This window comes from Lepidochelys olivacea (genome assembly GCF_965140295.1).
Source record: "Lepidochelys olivacea isolate rLepOli2 genome assembly, chromosome: 26".
NCBI lineage: Eukaryota > Metazoa > Chordata > Testudines > Cheloniidae > Lepidochelys > Lepidochelys olivacea.
Genome location: NC_140436.1, coordinates 3,569,652 through 3,592,020, shown reverse-complemented (window position 1 = coordinate 3,592,020; position 22,369 = coordinate 3,569,652). Strand labels below are relative to the sequence as shown.

The 22,369-nt window shown below is 40.3% G+C and overlaps 1 protein-coding gene across 4 annotated transcripts in view; it reads left to right on the top strand.

Moving 5' to 3' along the window:
• Positions 1-22,369, top strand: part of UNC5D (unc-5 netrin receptor D) — a 287,207-nt gene that overhangs the window by 146,378 nt on the left and 118,460 nt on the right. For all 4 annotated transcript variants that reach the window (XM_084615270.1, XM_084615269.1, XM_084615268.1 and 1 more), the window contains exons 3-4: positions 4,590-4,733; positions 12,206-12,309. In XM_084615270.1, the coding sequence (XP_084471396.1) occupies positions 4,590-4,733; positions 12,206-12,309 (248 nt within the window). The remainder of the gene's footprint in view (positions 1-4,589; positions 4,734-12,205; positions 12,310-22,369) is intronic.

Sequence of the window (22,369 nt, the reverse complement as noted above, 5' to 3'; positions counted from 1 at the left end):
TCTCAAAGTTTCTTTGCATTTTAATGAGATGCACAAAATGTAAAACTCTATTTCTATATATAGATTCTCAATGACAGAAAAATTACTTTAATGCTTCTTTTGTGGTCCACAGGTTCTGATGCATTCTATAGTCTTCAACAATTGATGTCACAAAGCATTCACTTCTCAGGACGTGGCAAAAATGTCGCATGTCTGAAAGCATGTGACAGGTCATGGATGTGATTGCTTGTTCTGATTCCTGATATTTAAACCCAAATAGTATAATGGCTGCTACAGTGCTACCATGGCTAATTATACTCACGCTAGCTTGATGAGTATGTGTACACAAGCAGGGGAATGACAACTAGCTCATAGTGTGACATGTAGCTGTAGTTGGGGCCTCTAGGTCCTTCTGTAATAAAAAAAATAAATTAAGGCATAACTTCTTTCTGTGATATTTTTTTTTTTTGCTTGAACATTCCAGAACGCACCTCAAATTATTTTTAAAATACTTCATCTTTGGGGTTCCCAACAGGATCAGACCTGTGAAAAGTAACTAGAGTTTTCTTTTCTGATAAATACAAGGATTACAGCAATAACCGCTGTCAGCATTTTTCTCATTTAAACAAATAAAGCTGACAAATGATGAAGTTCTGTGCTGCTGCGTAATGTTTAGTACATACAGAGCAATTATTCATCTGCTGCCAGCATTAGTCTATCTGCAACTAAACCATCCAACAGCACAGAAAGCTTATTAGCATATCAGTACCACAATCCTAATTTTATTTTCTGTAAGGCTGTACTGTATAACAAAAGATGACGGTTATAATTTGCACAATAATTTAAAGGGTTGGACTTTCAGTGCTTATTAAAGTTATGCAAGTTATCAGGTAGAATCCTGGTCTTATTTATGATATGCTAGTTTTTGTTTGCATTGATTTTGGGCTCTGCCTATGACATTTCCTAGGAACAATTTTGCTGGTATCTCTTGAGATGTAGGAGGTAGTGGATATACCTTCTTGGTACTATTGGGTGAACTGCAATGATGAGGAACTGCAGCGCATTCCTCCTGCCACAAATAGGACTACTTTGCCCAAGTTTTTCTAAAATAGTTGTAAATAGGATTGCGCTCTGATGAAGAAATAAGTATTTCTAAGCATTTCCCAAATATTTTGGATGCCTCGCTTGCGGCATCGTAAAGGGATCTGATTTTTCAGGAAATTCTGAGCACCTCCCTTCTTAAAACCAGGGACTTTTAATGAATTTCTGCTTAGGCACTCAAAACATTAATCACTTTTGGAAAATTTAGGCTCATATCTCTGGCTGGATTAAATCACATGTCAGAGAAGGGGAAAGCTAGGTTGGAGATAACATTCTTAACAAAACTAAAGCCATAATTGGCTGAATCCAGAATGATGATTGCTCAAAATTTTATAGTAATAATGAGTAATTTCCAGAGCCTTACTATTCAAGTTGGAAGGAGAATCTCTGTAAACTGGTAGCAGCACAAGGGCTATGAAACACTTTAAGCAGTTCTGGAAGAGTTCAACTATAATAAGTCGCTGCAGTATATAGCATGGCTTTATCATGTGCTTCATTAGCAGATATATACATCTGAAAGTCACGTGATATGGCATGAGTGCCCACACTTTGTCCAGCTAAGAGCTGCATTGGCAACTTGCCTTGATTCAGGACTGCCCCAATGGAGCCTATTGCAGCTGCCCTCCTCTTTAAACCAGAGATCGACTTACATACCTGGCTGAGCATGCAAGGCTTCATTTCTCTGAGCGGTTAGAATTGAGATGGGACATTTTCATCATGGGGCATGCAGTGTCTTTGCCACCGTGCTGTGTTACAGAGAAGGAAAGCTGCAGATAGCACTGCAGAGCTCTCTGGGCTGTGTTTGGTTCATAATCCCTTGCTGTGTTTCCATCATGACAGAAGATACAGGAACTCTTTATAAAAAGCTTTGTTCAGAATTGCAACGTCAGTGTGCATATTTAAACAAAACAAACAAGAAAGGTGTGTGCTTGCTTGTTACAGAATGAGCATTTGAGTGACTGATAAGGCTAATGAGACACCTTTATAAAAGGTCACAGGTTTGGCCATACCACTGACTAGTATGACAAAGCAAATAGAGTAAGTGAAAGAAAGTAAAATGTTCTCTAACAGCTGCTGGCAAAGTAGCACAAATTTTGTTTTGCTGATTTGACCTCCCCTCTAGTATTCCTGGTGGGCCTTATCTCTACTGTTTACTGAAGGAACAGGTTGACTTCCTAATGCCTTTCAGAAGTGAAATACCCAGCTGTTAATGATGCCTGAGATTAAGTGGAAGCCAATTTATGGAGTTCAGGTTTAGAAATTCCTTGCTGCTTTATAAACTTCACAGGCATGAAATATTTTGAGATTGAGTTTCCATTCATTTCCAGCCAAGGGGAAATAAGTATCTCAGGATGGCACAGGAGGGGAGAGAGGGGAAAAATAGTGGCAGGAATGAATGTGCTCCATTTTCAAATTAATACTTTTATGACCAGCGATCTTTCAAATTATTTGTGATGCCTTTTTAACTGGGTTTGGATTATATCTCCACTCCCCCAGATTGTCCTACAATGAGTGTCAAAGATATGGCTAACAGTAACAGCCAATCAGTCTAGGGAGGGGAAGAATGCATGGACCCTGACTCTCCCCTCAGTCTTGCGTAGGAAAAGAGAACCTTCCAATGAAGTGAATAGAAGTCCACTGCTAGTGTAAAGGGGAGGAGAATCAGGACCACACTTTGTAGTGTAAAGTGTTATTTCTTGTTCGTTCCCCGGAACTCTATGAACTCCTGAAACCCTCAGAAGGATCCCCATAATGAACTCTCTCTCCACTACCACCTCCTCTTCTTCCCAGTCCCATTTTGCTAGAACCAGAGTTAAAGCCTTCTGAGTCTTCAAAGGAGGCCATCTCCACTCTCAGGTAGAGTGTTTCTTAGATTAGGTAAAACAGCTGTAGCAGCAGCATGTGTCAGAAATGGCAGGTCTCACTATGTCCCATGCATGCCCTCAAGCCTGAAGTCAAGCACCTCTGGGTTGAAGGTACCTCCTGCTGAATATCTCCCATGCCGAGCAGATTGTGAATGCTAGACTAGAGCAATTAGAGAGAGAACATTTAGCTCTCTTCCTCTTTATTCTTAATTAGGCAATCCTTTCTCCTGGTCACTGTCTCACTCTTTTCTCACTTCTTTCTGAGTTATTTGCATCTTTCTGGTAATGAAAATGAGCCTCCTATAACACTATAAAAGTTGAAAATGAACCTGTTCACTCATGCTTCTCCTAGAACTAGTGCAACTTTGAGGAAATATTTGTAAACTTTTCTCTGATGTATTATCAGCACAGATTATTCCTCCTCCTCCTCCCCCCCCCCCCCCGCCCCCACCCCGAAATTGTATGCCCAAACACAGAACCAGTGCTAGAATTTTCATCTGGGGAAAACTTATGGTCCGCATGACAACTTGTGTATGGTACATCTTGCTCTTCATTAGCACTCATAACAATATGGCAGATCCCTGTTTGCCTTAAAATAATTTATGCTGTTTGCTCCCACAATAAGATATGTTCTACTAACTCTAAAATACTATGATCAATGTGTTGGATGTTTATTATAATTATTATGGGCTAGGCGATACAAGAAGGGATGACTAATCCCTGAAGAACTGTCTAAGGACAGACAGATAAGTGGGCATAAGTTAGGGAAAGGGGAATAACAAATTGAGACTTGTTTTAATAGATACATCAGCTAAATTTACCATAGTTAGCACAGCACCAATGGGCCTTTAAGAGGGACTTAAATGTAGGACTGCAGATGAACTGCATGGTGGTTGTACCATGCATAGGGGCCTGTGGAAGGAGCTTGAATAAAACAAACAAGATGCTTGTCTGAATGGTATGAACACCATTGTCCGTGATAACTGTAAAGAAAGGCAGTGCTTTAAAATGGTGGCTGGTTTACTTAACCCATCAGTACAAGAGAGACAGGCCAGCTGGTAGGGCATTCTCCATCAGGAACTCAGACCTTGGGAACTCACTTCTCCCAAGGACTGCAGCAGCCAGACTTAGACACCCTGGTGCACGGTGCAAGGCTCACATTTTCTCCCTTCCTCATGAGTGTGGTGGGGTGGGTTGTAACGGCAGTCAATCAGTTCTTGTCACACTTACGTTGTCTCCGGGTGTTTAATTTGATCAGCATTAATTGACTGGTCTGTCAGTGTATTTTCAACAGGTTGTCAAGAGGGCTGGATGGGGATGCACTTTTATTGTAATTTATAAACAAATCAAATCAGTAAATAAAAACATTTGGAAAGCAAAGGCACAAAAGAAAAGGTTTCTAAGGCAAATATTACGCTGTTTCAAAGCCCAAACTCAGTGGATAATTCTTTTGACTTGTGCATTCTGACCTACTCAGCTGTTCAGATTTAATTAGCAGTAATATGTTATTGTCAAAGTAATTAAAGCTTTGCCTTGATTAAAAATGGAATTAGTTAATTAAAGAGAAAAGGTTTCGCCAACCTTAGCTTTATGCCTGAGTAAGATGTCCTATATCAGCTAATTTCCTATATCTTTCCTATTCAGGCTTGAAGGTTCGAGAGGTGTTCATCAATGTGACAAGGCAGCAAGTGGAGGATTTTCATGGGCCAGAAGATTATTGGTGTCAGTGTGTTGCATGGAGCCATTTAGGGACCTCAAAAAGCAGGAAGGCATCAGTCCGCATAGCCTGTAAGTGGAATAAGTGTGTGCTATTCAAGCTTTTTCAAAGAATTGAAACAGGCTGTTATGCTAGGGTTAAAGGTAACTGGGCACTAGGACAGTATTGTTGTCATTCTTAGGGCTCCCTGTGAAATACTACAGGAGCGTCAGAGAAAACACACCATATTTGTTCTGATGCTGCCTTCTCGGAGCTCCTTTCTTATTTTCATGTTGGTTGATGATTTTCTTTGAAGTGCACTCAGCAAGTCTGTTTCTCTTAGAGATTCTGCTTGGATTGCATGCACAAAGGTGTCATAACAATGCAATGCAAAAATAAATGTTAATGCAAATTGAAAACCTACTGGAATGTGCCCTATTGCTCTGTGCTGATGGCAAAGGTCTAAAGACATCTGCAGAAGCATTTAACAATGTATGTCTGCTACATTTTTCAGAAAAATATGCAAGAATACATTACAGGCTTTTGTGTTCTGCTATTCCAGATCTGCTTTTGAATATTGAAACACATCATTGATTGTGTGGGCTGATGTGGGGGAAGCAGAATGAGAACAGGAAAATGGGGTGATTTTTTTTTTTTAGTTACACAGTCAGCAGAAAACAAATCCAAATGAGAAGACAAATCTACAAAGAAAGAGGGTAAAAACATCCCTATTAGAACTGAGACTAGGGTACAGCCTGCCAGACATTTTAGAGTCCCTGGAAAGAAGAGATTGTTCTCTATGGGAATAAACGTATAATTTACCATTTTAAAAAAGAGCCCTTGTTTTTAAGACATTAAAAAAGCCATTGAAGAAAAGGTCAGGTACGTCTAACTAAGAGGTTATTCATCTCATTTGTGAACTGGGCTAGTAGTCTACTAACTGCCTGCTAACCACATAGCTGCAGTTACATCTCTATCAGGTGGCTTGGATTGATCCTCTGAACTAGTTCTATAGAGATTTAGGAATAACTTCCTCTTTCTTCATGTGGCAAGGGGAAGTTGTTCCTTATTTTGCTCTTTTCACATTTTGCCATTGGCTTGGAAAACCAGGAGTTGTTGCTCCTAAGGTCATGCCATCTACTGTACTTAAAGGATAGTGACAAGCACTACATATGCTTCCCAAATTGGAGGACATTGTGAAGAGGATCAAAACTTGTATTTTAATGTAACCAACAGTAATCATCTTGAGCAGCTATACTGTAAATTAACACCATGGTTATGAATCTGGCTAACTTGCCAAGGCTAGCTGAATTCTGTGTTCTAGATGTGCATATCATATTAGATCTGGTCAAAAATTTTTTGCTCTGCTTGTCAAAATTTTAAATAGAGTAGAACCTCAGAGTTACGAATACCAGAGTTACAAACTGACCAGTCAACCACACACCTGATTTGGAACTGGAAGTACACAATCAGGCAGCAGCAGCAGACCGAAAAAAACCAACAACACAAATACAGTACAGTACTGTGTTAAACATAAACTACTAAAAAATAAATTGAAAGTTTAAAAAAAAGGTTTAACAAGATTAGGAAACAGTTTCTGCGCTTGTTTCATTTAAATTGAGATGGTTAAAAGCAGCATTTTTCTTCTGCACAGTAAAATTTCAAAGCTGTATTAAGTCAGTGTTCAGTTGTAAACTTTTGAAAGAACAACCATAATGAGGTGTTGCAACTCTGAAATTCTACTGTACTTCCAGTATTTTTCATTAAAAACTTTAACTGTTTTCTGACCTGCTGTAATAGCCTATATAGTTTATGCTCTGCTGTTTAAACTATGTCTAAAACATGCCATATATGTCAGTTTCTTGCCCGAAGGTGGGCTTGAAAGGCACTCCAATGTGCAGAGAAGCAAAGTGATTTAGAATATATTTCTTTTCAGGCTAATGATGTTGCATTGAAGGTTAAATTCATCCCAGATTCATCCCTAGTGTTACTTCACTAAAGTCAGTATAGTTATAGTAGTCACAACTGAAAATTCACTATTTGCCAAGTTAGCACATACATTGCCATTCCTTCTTGTAATAAGTATAGCGAAGGCTGTGGTTTTGCAGATACAGCTCATCTGGGCTGACAAATGTTAATTTCTTTTAATGGCAGCCACTGTACCGTAGATTAGAGATGAATTGTCCTAACTGCCCAAACGGTATAGAAGAAACATAGCTACCAGGCAGCTTGCATAATGCCAGTATTTGTAAAATACTGGGGAGAATGGGCAGTAGTTTCCCTCAGTGTGGGAAGCTATTTCTGTCTCTGCTCCTCATATCAGAATTGCTACACTGCAGTGTTATCACTCACAATCAACAGATCATTATCTCGATGCAGGAGAAAGTAGGAAACACAATAAACGACATTCTGGCAAGGAGGAACATTAAAATCCAATGGCCAAAAGGACAGTACCCGAATATGAGTGTTATAATACAGAATGTTATATGACTGGAGGTACTCAAAGCTTCATCTGGTTTTCACTTTACAGTTACATCTGGTGCATTTTCCTTGTGGAAGGGTCTGAGCTGTGTTTTTGCAGAATTGGTCTTAGTGGAGGATTCAGGAATATACTTGTGGTCCCAGTTTATCTTTTACTTTTAAATCACTAATTCTGGTTATTAGGCAAATATCCTACATTGTTAATTAATAAGTAAGTAAAAAGGTCTGTAAAAGAAGGAAACAATTGTGCAGCTTTGATTTGCACTTATTATGTTAGGATTCTTGTAGGGGACTGGGAGTGAGAACTTCTGGATTCTGTTCCCAGCTCAGTCTTTGACTCACTGGGTGACTTCAGACAGACTAGTTCTCCTTTCTGTGCGTTCAGCTTACCCAGCTGTAAAATGGGTACAATATTTCTCTGATCCAAGGACCATAAATACTCTGCAGAATTAAGTAAGCATCATAAACTCAAATGACTACAAGCACATTGAAATTTGTGTATTCCCTTTTGGCCCAGATGAAGATTGTTTTGGAGTTTGCTTCTACAATTATGCTTCTTTGGCAGGACCAATTTAAATAAAACATCTGGACAAACTAATAGGACAACATACCAACCCCCTGATTTTTATAAGTGACTGATTTTTCATTGACTGATTTAGTTTGAATGTGTAAATTCAATTTTTATTTCACTGCATTAACTGTCATAACATTGAATGAGCTGATAATTCCCCCTTATTGCTGAGCTACAAAAGTCTATTATTCTGAATTGAATTTTTATTGACTTTTCTCTGTGCTATGAATATTTTTCTCTCCCCCTAACGTGGCAGAGTGGAAAAAAGAACAAGGAATGAACTGAAGCAGGTGGATTGGTTTAGCTGTCTGGTTTTATATATATATTATGCCAATCACTGTGGTATCTGATCATCTGCATAATGCATGCCTACCTCTCATAAGTAATATCAGATATTTTACAAATTTGGCAAGCATTGCGGACCATGTTCTTCCCCATTTCTGTTTGCTGTCATATACTGACCACAGTAGAGATGTGCACCTGAGAATGGTATTGCTTCATTTACCATTCCGTTTGATGTCTTTTTTTGCACTAGTGTTTTTGTGGGGGTGGGATGGACAGCACAGAAACACTTCCAGAAATTAGAGCATCAAAGATGGTGGGACCTTGAGCATAGTTCAGACAAGCAAAATGAATGGTCTCTGAATAGGATTCTGTACTATCTCCCCATGTGTTTTCAGGAGCTCACTTTGTCATGGACCTGTCTCAGGCTGTCTCTGATGAACAACTCAGTTGCTTAATTTAGAGCATGGATTTTTGACTCAGGGAATATCCCCTAGGGGACCACAGATGAGAACGTGCAGATCTTATATTTGTGATAGTGCAGAGAGCACTAGTATTTCATTTCAGACCTGGCTCACAGTACTTGTTACACCAGTTCATGTGGCCTTCTGTTTCACTCAGAACCTGTGATTCTGAATCGTAAGTTTAAAGCAATATTGCAATTTATAGTTCTCTGAAATAGCAGGTAGCTATTTTTGTAGAGCAACTTGGAAGACAGAGAAAACAAAAAGATGGATCTTGCTCCCATTATTCTACTGATAAAAGCCCTTGTGGACACAGTTGTATTGTAATGGACACAGTTGTATTCTAAGTATTAATGGATAACTTTCTAAATAGGTAACCAATATTCTTTTTACAGTGCCCTACATGGGGAAAAAACCACATTAAAAGGGAATCGTAAATGTGATATTTGCATCTTTTTCCAGTGAGTGGCTGGCTTGCTAAAAATAAATCTTAATGTATTTATAAAATGTATAAAAGTGTAACTGATTCAGGGTCTCTGCTGCTTAAGGGGGACATATTTCTTGCAGTTGTAAGCACTGGAGAAAATTAAATCAATAAATCCACATTGTGGAATTTGAGGCACTCTGTTTAAACAAAACGACTTTGTCTAACAAGCATCCTCACTTGGAGTACATGCTGTAAATAACCTTCCTTCCGTTCAGTCTCTCACGTGCTTGCATGGCTGCAAAGGACTGTCATCTATTACCGGGCAAATCCAGACTCTGGCACAGGGATCTCCATGGGTAAGGGGATTCTTTCCCAAGGCTGAACATCAGTGGTGGAACCACTTGGGGAGGCTGCTCCAGTCTAATCAAGTATCCTCTGCAGTGCTAGCATGGGAGAGGTTGGGAAGAAGGACTAGAGGATTTGTGCAATAAGAGATTTACCTGTCACCTGGGAATCTCCTTGGGGAAGAGGTGGAAAACTTTGCCAAGGGTGTGGAGAAGTGATGGACGCAACTCTAACCTAAGAGGGTAGCCTGTAGTCCTACAACACAGCTTGAATGGAGAAATTTTTCCAACAGTGAATCCGCTGGCCACATCTGCCTTTCTCCCCCAGCCAAACCTAAAGCATGACCATCGGCGGAGTCCCCACATACGTGGGCTCTGTGCCAGTGGTGTGCATTCCTCCATGCGTCCCACCTGCAGACCTTCCTTTTGCACAGTGGCGCTTTGCAGTTCCTCTTTGCATTTGTAGAAGTAAGATCAGGATTTGCCTTTGTGGAATTATATCCCAATATCCAAGGAGGACCAAAGGACTATTGCATAAAATGGTTGTTAAAACACACATACAGGGATATAAAAATGTGGTGCCGAGGTACAGCACCATTTAAGTAATCAAAATATGATGTAAGCGGGACTTAAGTGGTGCTTAGACCTTGTGCTGGCCCCACTGTACAGAATGAATTTCATCCCTTATGACTACCCTAATTTAAACTTTAGTGGAATCCTTCTGAGCAAGACTCAAGTTGCTTTTCTTTCCTTGTCATTCATATTTGGTTGGTTGTTGGAGGGAGGTTGTGTGGGTGTTTCTTTGTGCATTTGGAGGAGGTTGTGTGGGTGTTTCTTTGTGCATTTGGGACTGGATGGGTTACTTGTGTACCTTCTTTCCTGTCCTCCCCCGCCCCCCTATTTTCCTGGTGAGTCCCAATGCTTGAGCATAGCTATAACCGGATCTAAACAAAATCCACAATGGCTTAAAACAGTTTTTAAAAACCTGCTAGTCCCCATAGAGTACCATTATTCTTCCTTCAGCCCTTTATTAATACTGTTTAAAGTTCTAACCCACTAAATTGTTGACCAGACAGTATGTAACGGTGTCTATCTTGGGCATGCTGTCTAGTGCTGGGGCAAATTGTGTAACTTGCTGCAGTGTCTGCACAGATTTCAAATTGCTAGTTACAGTACTGTGCCTCCTTTTTAATTGTGTATTTATTGCCAAGTTTCCAAAGAACCTTTGGACACAATGTTTTTTAAGTAAATATTTTTGCATTAGCAAATCCAGTCACACATGAGGATAGTTAATGATGGAAGTTAATGGATAGAAAGCTGGCTAGATTGTTGGGCTCAACGGGTAGTGATCAATGGCTCCATGTCTAGTTGGCAGCCGGTATCAAGTGGAGTACCCCAAAGGTCGGTCCTCGGGCCAGTTTTTTTCAATATCTTCATTAATGATCTGGAGGATGGTGTGGATTGCACCCTCAGCAAGTTTGCAGATGACACTAAACTGGGAGGAGAGGTAGATACGCTGGAGGCTAGGGGTAGGATACAGAGGGCCCTAGACAAATTAGAGGATTGGGCCAAAAGAAATCTGATGAGGTTCAACAAGAACAAGTGCAGAGTCCTGCACTTAGGACGGAAGAATCCCACGCACCGCTACAAACTAGGGACCGAATGGCTCGGCAGCAGTCCTGCAGAAAAGGACCTAGGGGTTACAGTGGATGAGGAGCTGGATATGAGTCAACAGTGTGCCCTTGTTGCCAAGAAGGCCAATGGCATTTTGGGCTGTATAAGTAGGGGCATTGCCAGCAGATCGAGGGATGTGATTGTTCCCCTCTATTCGACATTGGTGAGGCCTCATCTGGAGTACTGTGTCCAGTTTTGGGCCCCACACTCCAAGAAGGATGCGGAAAAATTGGAAAATGCCCAGCGGAGGGCAACAAAAATGATTAGGGGCCTGGAACACAGGACTTATGAGGAGAGGCTGAGGGAACTGGGATTGTTTAGTCTGTGGAAGAGAAGAATGAGGAGGGATTTGATAGCTGCTTTCAACTACCTGAAAGGGGGTTCCAAAGAGGATGGATCTAGACTGTTCTCAGTGGTAGCAGATGACAGAACGAGGAGTAATGGTCTCAAGTTGCAGTGGGGGAGGTTTAGGTTGGATTATTAGGAAAAACTTTTTCACTAGGAAAAATTGGGGATCGGCCCTGCTTTGAGCAGGGGGTTGGACTAGATGACCACCTGAGGTTCCTTCCAACCCTGATATTGTATGTTTCTAGGAGAGTGGTGAAACACTGGAATGCGTTACCTAGGGAGGTAGTGGAATCTTCTTCCTTAGAAGTTTTAAGGTCAGGCTTGACAAAGCCCTGGCTGGGATGATTTAGTTGGGGATTGTTCCTGCTTTGAGCAGGAGGTTGGACTAGATGACCTCCTGAGGTCCCTTCCAACCCTGATATTCTATGATTCTAAGTTTTAATGAATCATATTGCCATAAAATACAGATCAGCTTCATTTGTTTTATTTTAAAATAATATCCTTTGACTTAGTTTTTTTTCCAGTAAATACTGATGTTTTTGAAGTTGTTTCAGTGTCACTACATAGCATTCCTGGAGATTATTCTCCACCTTTTGAAAGCCAGAATGGCTTGATTTGGCTTGGGGGGGGATGCATACAAGGTGGGATAAAAGAAGTTTTCTAATCCTGATTCACTTGTGTGGCCTTGGACAAGTCACTACTTTGTCTCTATTTCCCCATGTGTAAAATAGGAATAAAAATATTTATACACCCACCTTCCAGAGAGGATACTAGTCATTGTTTGTCAAGTGCTTTGAACAAACATAGTGGTAGAAAATTACTAAGCCTTATTGTTAGTATCTTTCACAACATATATAAAATAAAACAGCATGAAGAATGGCTTTTAGAAAACCTCACATCCCAGCAGTTGAGCTTGACATTAGTTCAAATAAACTGTATTGGTGATATAACAACTGCATTTACCTCTTTTCAGATTTACGGAAAAACTTTGAGCAAGACCCACAAGGAAAGGAAGTTCCTATTGAAGGGATGATTGTTCTGCACTGTCGGCCACCAGAGGGAGTACCTGCAGCTGAGGTGAGAGAGGAGACGCTGGTTTTAACATCACTGTTATTAGCTAGTCTCTTTTGGACTGGATATATTTGGAGGAGAAGTGGGGCGTTATCAACTAAAGCCTGTTCCGGGTGTTTGTAAAAGTCCAGTGCCATTACAATATTCTACTCTAGGGTCTCTTAAAATGTTGTTGTTAAAGCCAGTTCTAATTCTACTTTTTATTGTCAATGAAGTTGTGCCTAAGTAGTAGAATAACGGGGAGGCGAAGGCACCGATATCAGTAGAACTGGCTTTTTCACCTGTGAGAGTTCGAGGATGACTGGATCTAAATATTTGCTTTAGAGACTAAATATGTGAGACTGCATGACATTGAGGCATCAGTCTGCTCTTACCTGTGAAATGCAGAGAAACAGATGGTAGCCTCTGCTTTGAAATGGTGAAACGTGAGCATAAAGAATGGATGGAATATAATAATGACAATACTTAGCACTTCTAGCATCCTCCGCGTTCAAAGCACGGCGCAAACACTGACCTGGCTGGACACTCAGCTATGTCCAGTAGTGCAGCTAGGTAAAATGCTCTGTTTGGTACTTCTGATCGTTTTACCCTTTTTTTTTTTACCCATTCTGAAGAATTTTGTTTTTAAAGCCTTTGTCTTGATGTTATTTAATGATTCCACCTTCAGAAGGAAGTGGCAGGTGATTTTTGAGGCTTCTAGGTTGTTGGCTTTTTTTTTCAGGTGAAAACTGTAATTACTTAACAAAAACAAGTGCTTATCTGAACATTTCTCTTCCCTCCCCATCACTTAACCACCCACCTCCAAGAGAGCAGTTTGTAGTAGCACACGCAATGTGGGGGTCAAATAGCACCTCATGTGAATACTCCCCTTCTCTTAATCTCAGTCTGTTTTATTTTAAAATATGCGAGGGGCCAAAATTTGTGCCTGATATAGGGGGGAAAAGGTGACTAACAAGATTCACATGGAATAGCACTGTTCAATCTCACTGCTTTTATGCTGCTCCTCTTGCGTGTGTGCATCGTCCATTAGGGTGAAGCACTTGTCTTCATTCCTGTCTTCAAAATGCCTGGGACACAGTAGATGCTCTACATATAAACTCTGGTATTGCTCCATTGAGGTTAGTGGACCCGAACTAATGATGATTTTGGCCCTGTTGATGTTACTTTCTCTGCTTGTCTAATAGCCCATGTAAAGCAGTGGGCTAACTAAATGATGCCTAGTGAAATGCTTGGCGTAGCTATTTGGAGTGCTGTTGTATTATAGATGGAACCTCCCTTTCTGAATAGCAGGATGCTCGGCAGGGGTAGACAGTGGTCTCACAACTCCGTGTATGATACATCAGTAAACGCGGCTATGTAACTCCTGTGGGAATTACAATGTTAGCTAGCTAGCTAATCCACCTTTGGGCTCAGAGCTAAGAGTCTGGGGGCCTGTCCATGCTGTACTGTGCTGTATTTACTCTCACAAATGCCAGAGCTGCATCTGTGATGCTGCTATTTAGCATCCTTTTGATAAACAGAGAAATTGGTATCAACTAGAAGTTGTTTGTCTCTCATCTCGGTTCAAATCACTATGGTATCTACTAACTGGCAGAACAAAAGAAGCAGGGAAAATAAACTGCAAAGAAAGAAAACACACAGTCTCTAAGTTAGATGGAAAGCAGGCTGGACAGATGCTGTCAAAAACCCAGGAAGAGTTAAGAAATTAGGCAAATCGGGATACAAATGAAAAGATATTGCAGGCTGGCTTAGAAATAAGGATGAGGAGGAGGGGAATGTGTATCTACATACAGAGCTCTCATTTCTCTATCAAGAGAATTTCTGCTACTACATCCACCTCAATGGTATCTAATTTCACCCACTACTCAGTTTACTATATCACATCCTTGAGAGACTTGTTTTTTGCCGTTTATTCTCCATATACATCGGCTCCAGAGTGAGCAAAAAGTTTATACGTGAAAAATTATGGAAATTTCAGGCATTTTCTTTGGAAACAAAAGAAACAAATTTTAACCCACCAGGTAAATAAATGCTTTCCAACCCAGCAAGTATGGTATGCTGGACTGAACAATTATATCAGTTTGGCTATTTCCCGTTGCAGAGAGCTAAACAGTCAAAGACCATTTTCACTGTTGGAGTTCAGTAATTTGAAAGAAAGGGGATAAGAAACAATGGTGATTCAGAGCCAACATGTGTTGAATTTTATTGAGGATTTGAGAATCATCAACACTTTTCCATTTGAAAATAGATATCCAACCCTGGAAAGTGTGATAATGGTCAGTAATTGGTGATTCATTTCTATGCAATTGCTGCCTTTTAAAACAAACTGGGCCAAAGATGTCCCTGATGTAATTCCAATGGATTTTCACACTGTACCATCTTTATTGTTAAAGCGTTAAAGATTAGACACACTAGCATGTTCTTTTCTGACTGTTCAACTTCATAGCAATGCTTCTGTACCAATATTGAATTCCCCCCTGAATAAAATGATTGCTCAGAATAGTAAATTTCTATAGTAGCACTTAAAGGCTTGGATTAGCATATTTTAAAAAAAACCCTTGCCTTTTGAGGATATACATCATATGAGTCTTAGAGTGGGACAAGGCTTTAGATGTTATTGTCCCCGCCAGCAGTGTAGACTGGAGAGAAGACAATATATCTGCTTTGGGGCCATCTGGGAGTGCTGGGGTGAATCTTAGCAGAAGGGTTTAATCCTGTCATTCCAGTTGTTCAGGTCATTTATTTGTATATTAGAATTTATGCTGCTGGTCTTTATCAGTGTTGTATGTTTTTATTTTTTATTATGGCACTCAGAGTTTTTGTTATAGGCATTCTTTCCCTCTCCCCCCCCCCCATCCTTAAATAGAAATTGACAAGTTGAAGCCTAAAATCAATAGAGATGTAGGGCTGAAGGGACTTTGAGATGGTTAGTCCATCCCACTGTGCTGAGGCAGTACTAAGTATACCTAGACCATCCCTGACTGGGGTTTGTCCAGCCCTGTCTTAAAAACCTTAAATGACTGGAGTTTCAAAATTGCCTTAGGTAACTTGTTCCACTGCTTAGCTATCCCAGTATTAAATCCAAATCTTAAAATGTAAAATCAGGGAAGGTTGTTGGGGCAGTTCAGAGTGGAGGCAGGAGTAACTGAATGACTTTGGTGTTCAGATGACCCCAGGTGTTCAAAACTCACAAATTAGGCTCCAAAAATCCACGAGATTGACTTAAAAATCAGGAGATTTAAAAGAAATAGAATTTGGGTTCTTTTTATTTGCCTTCCTGTTTTTGAGGCTTTGAGTCACATTTTGAAGTTTTTCTCCATAACCACGAAGAGTTAGGAATTTACATTTTTTTCCCTAATACAAGCTAAGATTCTCAAGTTATCTCATGATTTCGGACACTGAGGCTTTAAGAAAACACTAAATATAGTGAGAGTCTCAATAAAATTGCAAGAGTTGGCAATATCACTATAAGTTCAGAGCCAGTCCACGCGGAATATTGACTATTACATGACTAATTTGCCTGGGTTTATACTTTTTATTTACCTTAAGCTTATGGGAATGGTACTAACTAAAGATAACCATTTCACCATTTGTTACTCATCATTAGTTAGACAAAACCTATTTGTTGTTTTCAGAACAATTCATTATTCCAAACTGTGCTGCTTTATACTCCCCGATTAAATGGAAAATCTCTTTCATACAAAGTTAGGAATTATATCAGATGAAAAGCTGACAGTTTAATGGTTTTCCACACATTAAAATTGTACAGCTCTCAATAAACCTTGATTTACTGATGTTGATTGTAAAATGGTTATTGCTGTTAATAAAGCCTGTAAATCTTAACAGGTCATATTTGCTTTGGACAATAAAACTTCATATAAAGGCTCATTGTGTAAGGCTAATTCTAGTCACATGAAGGTAAACAGTCTATTTAAAATAATTCAGTGCCTTTGGAAACTGGGTACCAAATTCAAACCAGCAACAGATCATGGTCTGTGGCAATAGCCCTTGTGGCTGTAAACTCATTAGTTCTTTGGGGTAGAGACTGTCTCTTTTTTTGGGTCCTGGTCCACAATTGGGGCTTCTGGGCACTACAGAAATACAAACAATTATTATTTATTAATTCTCATGCATTAAGAAGGGTTAGGGCTGTTCAGCATTTGGATGGGAAGCTTTTAAGAAGCAGCCAAATCTTCCTGCATGGTGTCAGAGGTTCAGTACATTTATATGGTTTGCACCATGTTTTGGTGACAGTTTCCTGTTTCAGCACTGAGAGTTGGATTCAGAGAGGGGAAAATACCTATTAGATCCAATTTCAATAGCTCCTATTCAGTCAACCTTGACTCCAATTCCTGTGATTTTTATCTCCCAGTCAATGCAGGACTGTTCACCGAAATATGGTTTCTGAAGTTGGACTGAACATTTTCCAAGGTCTGGTGCATCCACTGCTTCCCTTGGGAGGCTATTATTTATTTATTTTGCAGGGATGCTGAGGGTCTCCGGTTGTAGACCAGGACCACACAATGTTAAGATGCTATAAAGACACCCAAAAAAGAGATGGTCCCTTCCCCCAAAGAGCTTACATTCCAAGTGTGGACAGAAGACAATAGGTGGATAGAACAGGAAAAGCACAAAGATGGTTAGGCAGCTGTTGTGCTGTGCCTGCTGCTTTACATGCCATACAGTTCTGAGTATTTTGTAGGCAACATAGCACAGGAAGAGTTTTCAGAAGGGATTTGAAGGAGGAAGATGGGTTTGTGATTATTTCCTGATCAAGTGCATTCTCCCTGTCAGAAAGTCCTTTCTGCACCCATCATCAAGGTTCACTCTAATTTTCCCCTTTCTTAATTTCATCCTCTTACTGCCAGTTTGAATCCCCTTTTGCCACCCCTAAATATTTCCTTTCCATCCTTCATGTTTACACCCTTCAAATATTTGTAGTTTCCTTTTGGCATCTTAGCTGAGTTTAACATATAAGGGATGATTAAAAGAGCTAAATATGGCTTGGAAGCTGCAAAGAGCTCCTTGCAGAATGGGGCAAAAGGCTCATAAATTGATCCCTGCAGCCCGTTGGGGATTGTGCATCACTTTCCCTGGTAATGTGTAGTACTCAGAGCTCAATAAATAGAAGGGATTTCAGATGGGATTAATAAATAAATCAATAGCCAAGTCCTATATAAAGGCAGAGTTACCCATTAACAGAAGCCTAATTTTGAGCCTCTTCTCTATTAAAGCTGTTTATGTGAGGGAGAAGGCGGGGATTTTCAAAGGCGCACAACTCTCAATAAAAGAGAGGCTTCCATTGGTGCTTCTGAAAATCTCTCCTTTACTCTGCAAAGGATTTGGGGGATGCAGATTTTCAGAAGGACATTGTACCCAAGAACACACAGGATAGGTGATTTATTCAGAGGCTTGGGCAAGGCAGAGAAGAAGGTATGCACTTCTAATCTAATATGAATCTAATCTGTCCCAACTAATATGAATGTGAGAGAAATGGCAAAGTTATTCCAAATAGTGGTAGCTGCAGGGGAGAAGACTCTTGAACCAACCAGTTGAATAGAGAAGAGACTAGTACTAGATCAGAAGGGGAGTGACGTGAAGATGTGTGTGTTGAAGTCAAAGAATGCGAGAAGGGTAATTTGTTAAGTGGAATCTGCAATGTGGGAGTCAGTAGGATTATTTTAGACTGGGAGGGCTGTGGTTGTATTACTATTGAATGTTTTATAAAGCTGTTATGTGTTAGACTGAGCTCCTCTTGGGGAGCCTGTTACCTTTTATTCCATGCTGCAGAGGACCTGATAATTCCTTTGTAAACAGTTTAAGCTTTCGTGCAGATTGTGCATGAAAACTCATTCATTTGGGCTTAGGGGCTTTGAGTGGGATGATGCTTTCCAGAATGTTACTGCAACGAGAAGGCTGTACATTACTGTAATCTGAGGTAGTTACAGCAGGGAGGACTAGTGGAGAATGGACCTTACATCAGGGGTCTGGCAATGGTGACCTTTTCAATAATTAGTATTTGATTAGAATGTCTAACATTGTTACAGAAACCTAATGGACTCTGAAGAAAGGGAAGCATTGGATAAATAACTAGGATTTTAGAGACCGTAAGGATCTTTACCAGTATTTTTTTCAAAATTCCTGTTGCCACAAAGTAACTATAAGTAGTCAATGGGCTACTAAGGTATTCAGAAAGCAGGTAGCCACAACAAATCTGTCCCAACTAAGCAAAGTTGGTTTGTAAGTTTAAATGAAGTGTGTTTCATAGCAATTTTGTAATTTTCCAGGGTTTTTGATTAGGCCCTATGTAACAAGGTAAAGTTTGGACAAATTAGTAAGCATGCACAGGGAAGCAGTGACTCTCTGAAAAATAATTGGGGGTCATGATTAATCATCTGGACATGAGTTTCCTGTGTGATACTGTGGCCAAAAGTGCCATCCTTGGATGTACAAACACTGAATATTGAGTAGGATGAGGAAGGTTATTTTGCTTATGTATTTGGCACTAGGATGACTGTTACTGGAGTGCTGTGCCCAGTTCCAGTGTCCACAATTTAAGAAGGTTGTGGAAAAGTTGGAGAGGATTCAGAGAAGAGCCATGAGACTGGTTAAACCTGCCTCACTGAGAGAGACTCAAGGAGCTCAATTTATTTAGCTCAACTTATCAAAGAGAATGTGAAGGGGTGACTTGGTCCAGGTCCATAAATACCTATATGGAAACAGATATTTGAGAATGGAGGACTCTTCAACCTAGCAGACAAAGGTATAATACGATCCACTGGATTAAAGTTGAATCTAGACAAATTCAAACTGAAAATAAGGCACGCATGTAAAAGTGAGGGTAATTAACCACTGGAACAACTTACCGAGGGTTGTGGTAAAGTCTCCATTATTGGCAATTTTAATCAAGACTGGACGTCTTTTTCTAAAAAAAGATGCTCTAGTTCAAACAGGAATGAATCCAGGGAAGTTCTGTGGCCTGGTTTATGCAGCAGGTCAGACTAGTTAATCACACGGTCCCTTTTAGCTTTATAATCTATGACAGACTTAGGCTGTTTATGTCATTAGAAGTTCCACAGTTGCATGTATCATCATTTTTCTAATAGTATTATATATTCTTGGTACAGACATCACTTCTTTTTTTTCAAGGAAACTTTATGGATCTGAACCCAAATAGAAAACAATGTAGAAAAGAGATTTCACTCCCATTTCCTATCATCATGCCAGTATTTGGCCAAATCCCCTATAAAAGATTCTGATTATTCTATTCCAGGAGGTGAAAATTCAGGACTATTATTTTTCTGATGAGCCAGCATGTCGTGTGGTTGAGCTAGTTCCCAGATAATCTATCGATCTCTTTATTTCTGTGACTGACTGATATAATCAAACCTCTGATCATGCAACACTCTTGAATAGAAAGCAAACGCTTTACAACTGGAATGAAATTTAAATCCAGTTCAGTTAATCATTTGAGCATTTCCGTTGCCAGCAATATAAATCTTCATCTCTAGAATTATTTCTTCTGCAATGTAAAGGTTACAGCTAAGTGTGGAGGAGTTAAAAGTAAGCATTCTTGCCAGAAATGACCCAAACCACCATTTATGTGTGGTCGCCTTCCCCAAAGGAAATGGAAAGCAGGGTTTCTCCATGACAGCAGTTGTCATGCTTCTGTAGGAAAAATCAGGACAGATGCATGTGATGCTTTGGGAGATGGGGAGACGTTCTCTCCCTTTCATGATCCTTCTCCCTGCCCCATGCTGCTTGCAACCAAGTGATTATAATTAATGCTAGCTATTTGTTTGCCTATGTGAAAAATTAGTTAGTGGATCTCTGTGCATTTCCTTATGTTCTTATGTTCACATTACTAAGTAGCACTGATTGGCAGCTTTAGCAGAGATGCCAAGTATTATGGGGTTATGAAAAGGCCAAAGAACATGTGGGTATCATGACTAAACTGCCTTTCATCTTTAGAGAGAATTCTCCCAGACCAGCTTTGAAATTGTTTGGGGGAAGCATGTATTTTTGCTGGTCATGCAACACCTCTTCCATGGATAAACAGGAGTGCAGCGTGTAAGGCTGTTGGAGAAAGGTCCCAGATTAAGTATACTTCAAATGTTAATATCCAAGAGGAGGAGCTGGGAGAACATAGTTCAAAAGATTTGGAATATGTGTTTTGCTTGTATCGAATTAATTTACAAATAAAAGAAGCTAATGTAGCATTGTCAATGCTCTGTGTGTTCACACAGTTTAGTTTTAGTAAATAGTCTTTAAGCTGAATTACACATTAGTAAAAGCAAATAATCAGGTAAGCCTGCAAATAAGAAACTGCAGTACTATAATTCAGCTTTAACGTTGCACAGGGATGAATCAAGAGCTCCAAATCCTGCTGAGGCAGCATTGATTTTAATGTTGCTTCAAAATGCACTATACTACCCTGTCCTGATTCATTTAGCAGCAAATTTCAGTTGCCAGTGTCAGGTAGGACTTAAATAAAAATTATATAAAGGAGCATCTCTTTAAATATGTGATTTCTTCCCAAGAACTCAATTGCGAACTACATGGAATGAAAGTAGTCCTTTGCATATGAGATGCAATGGAATGTGCCTGTTATTAATAGTACTAAAAACCTCATGCAGCAACAGGTGGTAAGAAAACTGAATAACTTGTGTATTATCCCATTGCCTTCTCATTTTAGATAGGTTAGATGGCCCCAGGAGAATATAAAGACATTTTAAATTCTTCAGCAGTAGAGATAGGTGTTTACCATCACCATATGCCTCTGCCTATAGATGTGACAAGAAAAGCCCACGCACCATCTGTCCAGGAGCAACTTAGCTCTGTTCCTAGAATGTAGTGTCTTTGGAAAGGGCTTTACATGCGCTTCCAGGAATTACATTTCCTCAACTTCCAGCACGTTCAGCATTCGGCACACATTCCATCTTCCCAGTTGGGCATATGGCTGTGTCCCCATTATTCGCGTAAGGTGAGGTAAACTCTGTGCCCCTCCCCTTTGGGAGGTAGCTGGATTTCTGTGGGCATTCTTGGTGCATTGCCACTGCATTAGGAGAATTAAAACAAAATAAAATAAATCCTCTTCTCATGTACTGGCACAGCAAGTAAAATGGAGCTGGTGAGCAGCTGCGCTGCGGGCATCAGCACCCAACCCAAATCGATGCAGTGTTTATGAGAGTTGAATGGTGGATTATTATTTTTTTATGTGTCAGTCTGAACATCTGATAATCCTTTGCGGTGGCAAATGTTGATTGAAACATAACAGAGTCTCTGCTGGCACGAGCATGGCGGGACTAGAGCCATTCCTTTCACTGTTGATTCTGAATTGGCCCATGGAAAACTCAGTTCTGGCTCCCAATCCCCACAATGGATTCTCCCCATAGATGTGCTTAGGAATTGTGAGCAATAGGGGCCTCATTTAGGTTGGAGTCCCTGCATTACTGCAATTGTTGTACACTGTGGGAGTAAACCCAACACTCTAATGGTGGTGCTATTAGGCTGCCAGGTTGGGCTCAATTAACTCTGTGGTCCTGATTCTCCTCTCACTTATACTGTTAAACCCCACTGATGTCAGCGGAGCTACTCCTGATTTACCCTGATGTGCTGTGAGAGGGAAATGAGGCTCGGGTCTCTCCCTTGAGCCGCAGGACCGATAACTTAGTTTTCCAGAGCAACATCTTTATCCTTGCCAGTATTTCATCATTCAGACCTATCCACTCACTACACAGCTATCAGCGCTTGCAGACGGCTCGCCACAGCTGTGTCTTTGTGATGTAGGCTGCAGATACTCAGAGAGGGGAAGAACTTCTCTCTGCTCCAGTGACATTTCAAACACTCCGTGTGACAGTGACACAAACTATCTGCTCCGTGAGAAGTAAAATGACACGAAGTTGTCTCACGCAATGGTCTGACTAGTCTCTGCCCTACTGCTGCTACAGCTGACCTTGCTACCGTTGGCCTGATGTATTATGAGAACCAGTAGGGAAGCTTCCCCGGTGCCAGTACATGAATACAAGTTCAAGGTGTGGAGAGAGTGCTCGTGTTTTTGACACCT